This window comes from Eucyclogobius newberryi, unplaced genomic scaffold, assembly GCF_026437365.1.
Source record: "Eucyclogobius newberryi isolate DKJ021-1_F unplaced genomic scaffold, fEucNew1.0.hap1 SCAF_17, whole genome shotgun sequence".
In the NCBI taxonomy this organism is placed as follows: domain Eukaryota; kingdom Metazoa; phylum Chordata; class Actinopteri; order Gobiiformes; family Gobiidae; genus Eucyclogobius; species Eucyclogobius newberryi.
Genome location: NW_027315801.1, coordinates 13928795 through 13941149, shown reverse-complemented (window position 1 = coordinate 13941149; position 12355 = coordinate 13928795). Strand labels below are relative to the sequence as shown.

The 12355-nt window shown below is 40.1% G+C and overlaps 1 protein-coding gene across 1 annotated transcript in view; it reads right to left on the bottom strand.

Annotated features, from left to right (window-relative positions):
• plxna2 (plexin A2) overlaps positions 1-12355 on the bottom strand; it is a 312486-nt gene that overhangs the window by 123364 nt on the left and 176767 nt on the right. Inside the window, exon 6 of the mRNA XM_072449250.1 lies at positions 1309-1432. Coding sequence (XP_072305351.1) covers positions 1309-1432 — 124 coding nt within the window. The remainder of the gene's footprint in view (positions 1-1308; positions 1433-12355) is intronic.

Here is a 12355-nt window from a genome sequence, read left to right as displayed (position 1 = left end):
CATTCAGGTCTACTGGTTCATGGCTCAATTTGTATGAATAATAATTTTAGAAAAGCTGAATTTCTACCCTTTTGTAATGCTTTCTTTTAGTTTACAAAGTAACCTGTCCTTCAAAAATGGTCACTAACCGTCACTGCTCCATCACTCTTCTCTTCTTCTCTCTGTCTTTCACTTTCACTCTCTAATTTGGTAAAATAGTTCTCCTCCCCTCCCTCTTTACTTCCTTTACCTCTCTTTCTTGCTCAGTCACTGTCTTGTTCTGTCCTTCCCCTTTTCTCTTTCCCTTTCCCTCTTCCCATTCCTCTGCCCATGTGGAAACATTGCTGCACCCTGTTCTCTCCCTTTCACTCCTGAATTCTCTCCTGTTCTCCTTCTCTCTTTTTTCTCATTCTCTCTCTATCCCCGACTTCTTTAATCTGCTCATGTTTAACCCCACCCCCTTTCTCAACTAAAATCACTTTCCTCTCCTTTCTCTCTGTATTTTACTCTACCCTTCTTCTTTATCTCTCTCTCTATTTCTTTACCGCCGTCTCCATTGCTCTCTCAACCACCTCTTTCTAACTCTGCTGCACCCTTCTCTCTCTCCAACCATCTCACTCCTAACCTTTCCTCTCTTCAATCTCTCTCTTTGCAACTCTCTCCCCTTCCCTCTCTTTTTCCTTAACCCTTCTCTCTTGCTCTCTTTGTCCATCTCTGCCACTTCACCTTTCTTTTACTCTCTCCCTCTTTATCATTCTGTTTCTTTCCCCTCTCCTCCTCTTATTTATCTCTCTATCCCCCCAAGTGGAAACCCTGCACTCAGATCTCTCTCTCTCTCTCTCTCTCTCTCTCTCTCTCTCTCTCTCTCTCTCTCTCTCTCTCTCTCTCTCTCTCTCTCTCTCTATCTCCCTAACCTTCTTCCTTATTCAGCCCCTCTCTATCTCAGTATATCTCTCCAGCTCTTTCCTTCCTCTCTTCATCCCTCCGTCCCTCTGCCCATGTGGAAGCGCTGCACCCTGCTCTCTCCGACTCCCACTCACAGCCCACACAAACGTCTTGGCACACGTATTTACTGCTGGGTAAGTGAGCATATGCACACTGAAACGCCCACATGTGCTGCTCTCCTCACCCTCTCCGACTAATGTTTATGCATCACCACAATCAAATCCAGACAAACTGCTACGTGGGACCGCTTACCCAACGCAATCTGTCTTTCCGTGGGAGGAAGTAAGAAGATACATGTAATATTTTTAAACTGTAATTTGTGTAAAACAGTGATTGGACATGTGCGGCGGAATAAGTATTTGGAGCGGTTGATGCGTGACTTACGGGGACGCTGGGCTCCGACACAGCGATGCTGTCGGGAAAGACGGTGGCCTTCACGCACTGGTTCAGAGACGCAGCGAAACGGTACAGCTCATCAGCGCGATCGCACCGGTTCCTCTGGGAGCAGCTGAAAAATGATAAAGAAGTGTTAGTTAGTATAGATCGAAACATGTAAATCCTCAAGGAAAAACTTCTAAACATACAATTTCAATCAACCTAATGTTTTGGTTTCAATGGTTGCGCTGTAAAACTTTAGACCGAAATTGAATTGCGTTTTTTCTTTAAAATACTGCAGTGTATGATGTCTGTTTAAAAAGGTAGGATTCAAAGTGCATTAACATTCCCAGGAGCATTAACATTTGGGAGAAATTACACTGAAATATGAATTTAATAACATTTGGAGGTTTAAACTACAGGTACAACAAGATTTTTGAATAAAAATATAGTACATTCTATTATCAAATCATTGCAGTCTTTGCGATCTGATAATTGCCAACACAAATTGCGATATATTGCGCAGCTCTATTCAATGGCATGGCCTTTTTTGGTGTTAAGGGACTACTTTTCCTTTTCACCCAACTCAAGTAAAAAGCACAAAGATAATACTCTACTTCAAGGTCAAATTCAGTTTCATTGCAGTTCAAAACATATTGGTATCAGATCAAAATATGGACTATACTTTGACTTGCACTGGGTCGAAACAAATGTGACCTATATCCTTTACTCACAACCAAAGACCGTATTTTCCAGACTATAAGTCGCACCTTTTTTCATAGTTATGTCCAGGGTGCGACTTATGTTCATATTTATACTTGTATACTTATACTTCAGAGCGACTTATACGTCATATTATTTGTTATTTTCACAATTATGCATTTTTTGGCTGGTGCGACTCATATTCGGGAGGGAGGGAGAGGGAGAGAGGGAGGGAGAGAGAGAGAGAGAGAGAGAGAGAGAGGGGGAGAGGGAGAGAAGGAGGAAGAGGGAGGGAGGGAGAGAGAGGGAGAGGGGGAGAGGGAGGAAGAGGGAGGGAGGGAGAGAGAGGGAGAGGGAGGGGGAGAGAGGGAGGGGGAGGGGGAGAGGGGGAGAGGTAGAGAGGGAGGAAGAGGGAGGGAGGGAGAGAGAGGGAGAGGGGGAGAGGGAGGGAGGGAGAGGGAGATGGGAGGAGAGGAAGAGACGCAGACACTCCAGCAATGGCTTCAGCCATTGCAGATTTTCTAGTTTGACTACTTTGTTGTTTCCAAGTCAAAGCTTCCAATTTCTGTTTGAAGATTTTTTTGTAACTGGAACCTACATTTGCCAAATAATTACACCATTCAGTCTTTTCAGGAACTAGAGCTAATTGCTAACTTATTACAGATGAGTAGTTTGAGACGCTCCCTTTCTCTTTCATTCAAACCCTGTGTTATGTGCTGCTCATTACCCCACACGCCCTCTATCCTTATCCAACCCTTCCTTTCTACTGCCTGGCTAACCGGCTGTCTGGTCACTGCAGCTCTAATTGGTCAGGCGCTGTCCAAGGTGCTGATTTGCCCTGCTACTACGCCACTGTCTGTTAGCGGTGGGGGAAGAGGCCGTTTCATGCTTCCTTGCCACACGCCAAACTACAAACTACAAACTACATCTTCATCCTTAGCCTTAGCAGTGTAATTATGTTGTCAGGCGCTGGAGAGAGAATCCGACAGCAGCCTCAAACGAGCGGGCGCGGGCACAGCGGGCGGGTGCGTGCTAACACTTGTAGCGCTCCGTTGGGACTGGCAGGGAGAGAGTAGAAGTGGTGCAGTAGAGTAGTGAAGAAAAAAGCCCACTGGGAAAAGAGGAAAAACTGTCGAGGATTGAGGGAGAAATCATAGAAGTAAAACTTTGGGAAAATGTAGTTCTGACAAGATGTTAGCAAAAAGGGTCAAATCTGTTGTGTCTTTTATTACTGCCTGTGCTATATTATAATGAAAGATAGAAGCAAAATGCAATGATAAAGAGAATGTATAGAACTCGGGATTGACCATTATTGGCAATATCCGCCATTTTTTGTGACAGTGCAAAATATCCTTTAGTATTAACAAAGACAATGTGGAAAAAGTAAACTAAAGAGTTATGAAACAACTTGATAAGTTGCTGGGTCAATGCAAATTGATTAAACACTACATAGTTTTAAAACATATTCAAATAAACTAAGGCTCTAATCGACTGAAGTAAACCCTGGTTGACTAAAGGGGAAGTGGCGTGAAACTGGCTAAACCTTTCATACAGTATTAAATCACTAGAAATAGTATATTCCAGTATATAAGACAATATAACTAGTATATATTGACTAATAATGGACTTAATATTGCTGCCGTTTTTGTTATAAAAGGTAATATAATATTTGTTTGAGTGTCTATTGTCCAAATTCACGATTATGATTATAAAATTGCAATTATTTTAATTGTCGACAAACAATCTATCAACTAAACGGCTAAAGGTTACAGCCCTAGAATGAATGTTAAGTTTGATATTTAGCATCTCCATAGCTTTAACATTACCTTATATTGATCAACTAAGATTGCTTATAGACCCCACACAACCCACACAAACCTCAGCGAAACATCTCTCATTTGTTGCTTCTGACTTACAAAATGTATTTTTGTACAGTATTTTCTTGACAGCACTCCAGAGGTTTGATTGAAGTATATATACATTTCTAACAATAGTACAAGGAAATTACTTTTATTCAGGGTTGAATATTTGGTCTACATCTACAGATTGACAACATAGATTTCATAAAGCAAATAAATGAGTAAAAAACAAGCCTATAATGGTCACTTTAACACATTGTCCTTGTATTGGATCCACTTTGTCTAGACGTTGATTTTTCTTTCTCCGACAACCACAGCCTCTGCAGACAATGATACTTAATATGTTTTCAGGTATGATGTTTTATGCATGACTCAAGGTGCAATACAATGTCAAATTACCCGCAAAAAAATCCAACTCGTTATTAACTTTGATAGAGATGCTGCATTGATTTTACTAAGCGTTATTTAACAAAAGTCATTTCGGGGTGGAGTGAAGAAAGAAAAAGAGAAAGAGGGAGAGGTGGTGAGGGGTTGTGGGGTGCTGCTGTTGCCATGGTTTCAGGGAGATGGCCATTATCTTGGTGTAGTTAGGAGCCGAACCATTGCTTTCTCATTAGCTGAAGTGCAAGCTATAGTGCTGACTAGAATCACACATTTTCTTTACTTTCAGCCACAATCAATGCCTTTTGTCGCTCACAATCCAAAATCAAGTGAAAAAAGGGCGTTTCTATGGATGAGCCGAAAACATTTTGGGGAAGAACTACAATCCTACATATTTGTGATGACATTGGTTTCATGTCTTGAACCAAGATTCAGTTCACAAAGCACATTTGACTTGAGATAAACACAAACTGCTTTTTTACATCACATTCCAGTTCAATAATAAGATCCATTGAAGACACAAGGAGATTTAGGTGTATAAAGGTTCACTATGTGTGTTTTTTGTACGGAGATAATCTACTTGCCTTCATTTTATTGCTTTTGCTGTAATGTTCCACGATATGGCATAAACCTGTCTATCTTGCATTTATTCAAGGTCGCCTCTCCACATGCTGACCTTCACCTAACTTGGCCTGGTGATGTCATCTATTTGGCTCCATGGAGATATTAGGGCTGTAGTCGAGTAAAGAAGTTCTTGGTCAAACACAACTTCTGCATCGATTAGTCAAGAAAAAATGGAGTGACAAAAGCTTAAACTATTATCTGACCCAAAGTCCAACAAATGTAATTTCAATAACCCCAGTTAACTCATTCTATGCCCACCATTTTCTGTTATTGCACATGTGTAAATGCAAATAAATAAGTTGACTAATACAAATTTTGGTAGAATAAGATTAAATAAACAACTGAATAATCAACTCAATGACCAAATGCTTATGGCATCGATATCGATATGTTAAACTGAGGAACATTCCGGGCAAAGTAACAAACTCTCCATGGAGACAAACTGTCACGCTGTACATAGCACATTTAATTGAGATGGAGGTGATGTGGTTGGATAAGTATGGTCGAATAATCTTTTGTATTATTGTAGCAATATTGGCTTTCGCTCTCATCTAAAGAACATTATCACATTATGGGATCTGCTGCGGCTCCTATACATTATCGTGTACATGGACTTGCGTTCACTCTTGAGATACTGTAAGTGGCGGACTGATTTTTCACCCTAAGGCGACAGCTCAAGGCCGAGTGCTCTGGGTAACGTTTCTAAGCCCTGTCCATGGTGCTGAAAACACAACTCCAGTCTCGTCACTATTTCTCTCAGCGGGATACAAATGCCCTGTCAGTCACAACGCTTTAGACGGCATGTAAATAAATATGGTCACTGACAGGGAAGGCATGTGCTAAAGATTTAGGTTACATTTCATCTGAGGAGATTAGAAAACACATTTAAAGTATATATAACACATTTAAAGGATAATATATACTTTAAATTTAGTTTTGGCGCTTCTGAAAATCCTGACATGAGGCACGAAATGGGGAATCAGGACCCAAATGTCTTGCAAAGAGTAAAGCTTTATAGTTTTAGAGTATCCAGGAAGGCTCGCCTCACAGCTAGGGCCAGACCGGAGAGATCACCTAATTATACAGAAAATCACTAGCAAATAAGTGTATCATCTGTAAAAAGTGACAATTCACTCCCAAATCCTGCTGTTCTGCTGCTGTCCATGTAAGCCCTTCAAAATCCTTCAAAAGTAATTAGTCGACTACTGAAAATTCTGGTCAAACAAGACATCATAGAGCGATTGATCAACTAAAAAGCAGCCAAAAAACAGCAAGCTAAAGGTTCACTGCCCTGAATATAGTCAAATATGCCATTTAATATACCAAAAACACCAGGTAGCAATACAGATTTGCATATATCTTGGCAATTATAACACAAAAAGGCCCAAAACTGGCATATATCTGACAATAACATACAGCATCTTAATAATCACATAAATATATTTTTATTTGCCATCAAACAGAATATACAGTACTTGATAATATATTTTCCTTTAATCTTTTGTTCCCACTGCCTCGCACACTGCTTTGCTTTCCTCCAGTGGTAAACATAACATAAGCATGAATACATTACCATATAGTCATGTATTATTGCACCGCTTCATGTAAATCATATGCACAGCCTCATCTGCAAAAATATAGAACATTACATTGCCCACATTGGATCTCACGGAGTGAGAATGACCACATCGGAACCTTTTCCAGTCAAAGTTCATTCCATTAGACGCTGCGTCTTATTCCCGAGCTATAGACAAGCAATTACCCAGAAGGCTGTGCGGCGCTGGGATCTGAAAGACGCCCAATCAGGCGGGAGCACTTCAGCGTGGAGTGACATGCTCTCATAAGGGAATGTAAATAGAAAACACTAGAACACGGATGTGCTGTATAATACACGATGTACCATAAAGACTTTACATGAGCTGGCCTTGACTGTTGTGCACATGAGAAAAGAGAAAGAAGAGAGAGAGAGGGGGAGAGAGAGAGGGGGAGAGAGATAGAGAGAGAGAGAGAGAGAGAGAGAGAAAGAAAGACAGAAAGAAAAGAGAGTGAGAGAGTGAGAAGAGAAGAGAGAAAGAGAGAGAGAAGAAAAAAGAAAGGGAGAGAGAGAAGACTAACGAGAGAGAAGTTGAGAGAGAGCGATAAGTTAAAAGAGACAGTGGGATGGGAGAGAGAGAAGAGTAAAGAAAGAAGAGAGAGATAAGTTAAAAGAGAGAGCGAGACAGAGATAAAGAGAGCGGGAGAGAGAGAGGAAGAGAGCGATGGAGGGAGAGAAAAGAGGGGGAAGAGAAAGAAGATAAGATAGACGAGAAAATAAAGAGGAGAGTAAAGAGAGATGGAGATGGAGGGAGAGAAAAGAGAGAGACCAAAGAGAAAAGAAAGTGAGAGAGAGAGAAGAGAAGAGAAAAGAGAGCAAAGAGAAGAGAGAGAAGTTAAAAGAGAGAGAGATGGATAAGTTAAAAGAGAGAGAGAGAAAGAGAAGGAGAGAGGGAGAGAAACAAAAAGAGCAGGAAAGGGAGAAACGGAACAAAGGAGAGAAAGAGAGAGAGAGAAATACAATATATTCTAACTGTATGATTGGTTCATCTGTTGAGGGGGCGGGGCAGGTGAATGAACACATGACACAAACACAGACCGTAGTCATGTGGTCACAAACACACGGCCACTGGAGACGAGGTGGGTGAGGTGTCTTGCCCAAGGACACGACGACAGTGTGCACTACCGCCCCCCTGCGGTCACCTGACATTCTCCCATCCACGTACTAAACAAGCCCCTCCCATTTTATATGCTATAGGTTTTCTGCACATGTATGTAATGTTTAGATCAGAGCAAATATTGGCAGCCAAAGCTCAAATATCTTCCGTAGAGACGTTTCAAAGCATTTTCATACGTAACTCACGGTTGCTATAGCGATACGGACCATAGTATTATTAGGTATTGGATTGAAAACAAACATTCCCCCGACACTAACGGAGAGAAATGGACAGTTTTCAAATGGACTTGACTTGAATCTGGTCAAACCAAATTTGATGAAAGAACGCGCTTTTACCGTCTCACAAGAGAAATTCCGTCACGCTTTATTTCGAATGTTGCAGATATGATTCCAAATGCTTTTATTTCATCAAGGCTGAGTTATGGCCAACAAATCAATGCTTTCACACGGCACAGACTGTGAGGGTTTGAACACACGGGAAAAAAAGAAAAAAGATTCTAGCCAACGTTGGATTTTAAATATGTCGTTGAAAAGCTATAAAAGGTTTTTGCTGCTAAAAAGATACATTCTTTTTTTTTGCATTGCATCGTATTTGGCAAATAATCAACATTTAGACTCGAAAAGACTAATCAGCATCATATCATTTATGGCTGTGCTGTTCAATTAATTTGAATCAAAACGAGATGTAATCATTTAAAATCGTCTGTTTGGGGCTTTTTACTCAAGAGTCAGGAACCAAGATGTGGTTTGCAGTTGAGAATTTGGAGGAAGAAATTTGACTGTTTTTACATTCACAAAATTAAATAATAATAAAAGAAAGTATTAAAAAAAACAAAAAACGTCTTACATTTGTTTGCATCATAAGTAGATTGATCACACGACAGTTTTTTTTTTTGCAAGTTTGTCACAGTAGTTCATTGTTTAACTTATATATTGTGTCTTTATGGGGAGAATATATTATCTGTGATTAAAAGCATTAAAAATATTAAAATACATAAAAAAAAAATAAGTTGAGGAGCTCAGAGTAGAGTTGCTGCTCCCAAGTCGAGTTAGCCTCCATTTTCAGAAAACACCAGGACACTGTTTTTTCTTTTTGTTTACCGATGTGTTTGGGACTGTTAACATCAGCTGCTAACATCAACTAGCATGCTAACATCAACTAGCATGCTAACAGCGCGCCAGCTACGAGTTGCCGGTACAAAACCTTTAACTTGTAACACAAATTGGGTTTCAGGATTTCAGGAGAGAAGGTGAAGCAGGACCAGAAATGTCTTACTCATTCAGGCCTGAGCTATAATTTATATCATGTAAAGAATACCATAGTATGTGAATATTTCAAAGTAGTTAAAGCGCGTTTAGTGGAGACTGCTTTACAAATGTGCTGAAGACGCAGTGCTTGGTTTTAGAAAGCGTAGAGGAAAGAAAAGGTGTTACTGTGAACATGTACAAAGAAAAATATGAGCGCTTCTACAGTGTTTAAAAGGGACAAATGTTGAGGTTTTTCTAATGGATACTACCGGTACGTTTGGTGGGATACTGCCTCAAATTGATCATCGTTTTAGTGGCAGTTTGTGAAGAAAAGTCAGGGAAAAGTTGACGGTTAAACTTTCATTTAAAAAAATAAAGGTGCTGCCGAGTATTTTTGTTCATCAAATACTAACTGCTGCCTGAATTTGACAAGCTTTGGCCCTTGTTTACAGTACGGTCGCTAGGTAACCGTGAAGGAATGCTTGTTTGTTTGCATGACTTTGTTTAAATTATACGCTAAATAGCCGATTTGCACCTTATCACCATTGATTTATGTTAAATAGAGTTCAGCAAAAAAAGGTTGCATAACATGTATTTTTAGACAAAGCTAATTGGCCTTGATGTTTCTCTGCACTCATCTGGATTATTGGCAGATGAATGTTATGTTTTCATGAACGTCAGGCTCATATTGAACTGAAACTGAACATATTATTTTAGGAGTAAATTAGATAAATAGCATTTTCGATATAACAACAATTGTGCACTTAATGCCCAGAAGTATTGGATTTTGACGCAAGTTGGATACTGATTCAAAATGGGGAATGATGACCACACATCTGCTGCTCATGTCCAAAACTGAGGGACACTTATACACTTCACCAAAAATGGTCAAACCAGGAAAAAAGTAAAGAAGACAAGATTCTCTGCATAATCGTCAATAAAATCCTGTTCAAATGTTTGTCGTAAAATGTAAAATCTATTCCACAATTAGGAGTCATTGGCGTCGTTCATCTTTGCCGGCTGCTGTCTTTGATGTGAGACAATCCTATTAGACAGTGAGAGGTATAAAAGAGACGAATGGTGACAGGAAAAAAACCAAAGAGTTCAATTTCAACCACATATAATGTAAACATAGCCAGCTCCAGTTGCTGTCGCGAGTAGACGAGGCTGAAAACCAAAGCTTACGTTGAGGTTCAGACCAAACACTTTGTCTCGAGATCAAGATCGCTGTAACTTGAGCCTTCTCCAATGAAAAAGAGATCCATACATAGCGCCGTATGAGTAGAAAGATGTACTCTGCTTCTCTTTGGTGGATTTGGGAGATAAGGCGAGAAAGATTTGCAAAAAAGACTCGAGCTCAGTGCTAAATCTTTACTTGTGTGCGATAAAGAAAGCTGTGATGATATTTGAACATTAGGCCATTCACCAGAAATGTGTGACTATGTTGTATAAGCGTCTTGGTTTGAGGTTTAAGTATCGGACAAAAAGTGGAAAGTGTATAACTTTTTTGCCCACAAAAGCATGTTTTTCTTCATTTTTGATAGATGTATAAACGTCACGCAAACCTGACTCGTACTTGACCTTGAGGAGACTGCTTCTTTCCATGGGGATCTTGTTTCTTTAGCTGAGATATTCTCCCCCAAAAAATGCACAAAGTATTGTTTTAACCCATGTTACCCTGGAAAAGATGGGTTCTTACCTGGCAAAGTAAAGGTTAATAAATAAAAATAATACATGACTTTCCATGTCCATAAATTTATGCAAATTAATTCACTTACTGTCCCTTATTTATCTTTATTTATTCATTGTCAGGTCTTTTCATTGTTACGTGTCTCCACGGATGAGTTTGTAAATGTATTACACAGAAATGTCCCAGTTTATGTTCTTAAACTCTTTAAGCAGGCTTTGAATAGTTTTAGTACATTTTATTTCATATTTCCTTTTCACTTTTTAACTTTGGACTCTCTGGTCTTGTTTTGTTTGTATCATATAACATCAAAATAAAAAAAAATATCCCAACTCCATTCATAAGTGAGTTCGTCTTTACACTTATTAGCTATAATATGTCGCCGGTATTCCAGTCCGGTCGTCACATAACTTATTCTTGTCCTAAGTGCGGAGGATCTATGGAAATATTGATAGAGCAGCGTGTTGGTGGTCGATATCTCATTAGGCACAATTGGGGAGATGGATGTGGTGTACCCAGAAAGAGGCAGAGAGGCGCGGGCTGATGAGTGGGCCATTAGCGGCACAGGCTGACACCCAGAACCAGCTGAAGCCGCTCTTTCCAACACACCGCTAATTGTTGTTGCCACGGGTAAATTAGAGGAGATTTGATGGCCCCGAATCTGCGCTCTGGTAGGGTATGAGGTGACTGTTTAGTGGCAACAAATTGTGCACCTACGCGATCTCCACGGTGCATCGCAGGTTTGGAATGGCATGATGTGAAAGCAAGGCAATTTGGAGTATTTTTATTGTGGGGAAAATGACAAAGACGTTTTTTATGCGTTTCTCATGTTTCTTGACATGAGAAGAACGTTCAGTAGAGCAGTTCAAGTGAGTTCATCCATGCTCCCCAAGTTTAGTGAGGGTTGCCATAGTTAAAGGTAATTAAAACGCATGTAAAAAATAGACTTTTAAAAGCTTTCAATCATGCTAGTATATGTTGAGAAGGGGAAACCATACTAACTCATTGTATTTTGAAGAATCCATGCATTATATGAGAATATTTTTTTGGGGCACCATTGCTGAGAAATTTCCTTCGCACCCAATAAGCAGCTACTACTAATCTGTACTTAGACTGTTTATGCATGTAGGATTCAGCAGTATTGCAAAGCCTTTTTGGCAGAAAAAAACAAAATAGCATCGTACGGCACATGTTTTGCCGCAGTGCGCTCTGGTGCCTATTTGACCAACGCAGCACAGGATCACATGGGTTCATATGATAAAACTCATCTAAGTACCTTAAAACTTCTCTAGACCAATGTGGTGTCTGAAAATAAATAAATAAAATGACCTGACTTTGAAGATGTTGTCGCATCAGCGTCACGGTTTGAACCAACAGAGGCTCGTTTTAGATCAGCTTCACATGAGTAAAAGCTACTGAAGAAAGGAATTTCAAGATGGCAATAACTTATCAGACGCGCAGCTAAAGATGTCAGCATCTTTGTGTGTCATGTGAAAGGAGCTCCAACCATTGACAAACTTGCTGTACAACACAATACGGTGTCAGATTGCAGGATAGGGCCACATTGCTTTGAGGAAATCTGCTTAGACCCTCCATTTCAAATACTTCCAGCATCGAAGCAAGGCGTTTCAGATCCCTCCTACCTACTGTATAGCATTACATTACATTGGCGAGTTTCCTTCGACTTGCATTAAGTCCGCGGTGAATGCCCGCTGACCTTGGCACTACATCACTCGCTCAATCCCTGCACTTGGACGGGAATCAAACCAGCGACTAATCCTCGACAAATCACTACTGAATCCATTGTCATCTGCTGGAATGCGGAGGGTGAATGGAGACCGAGAG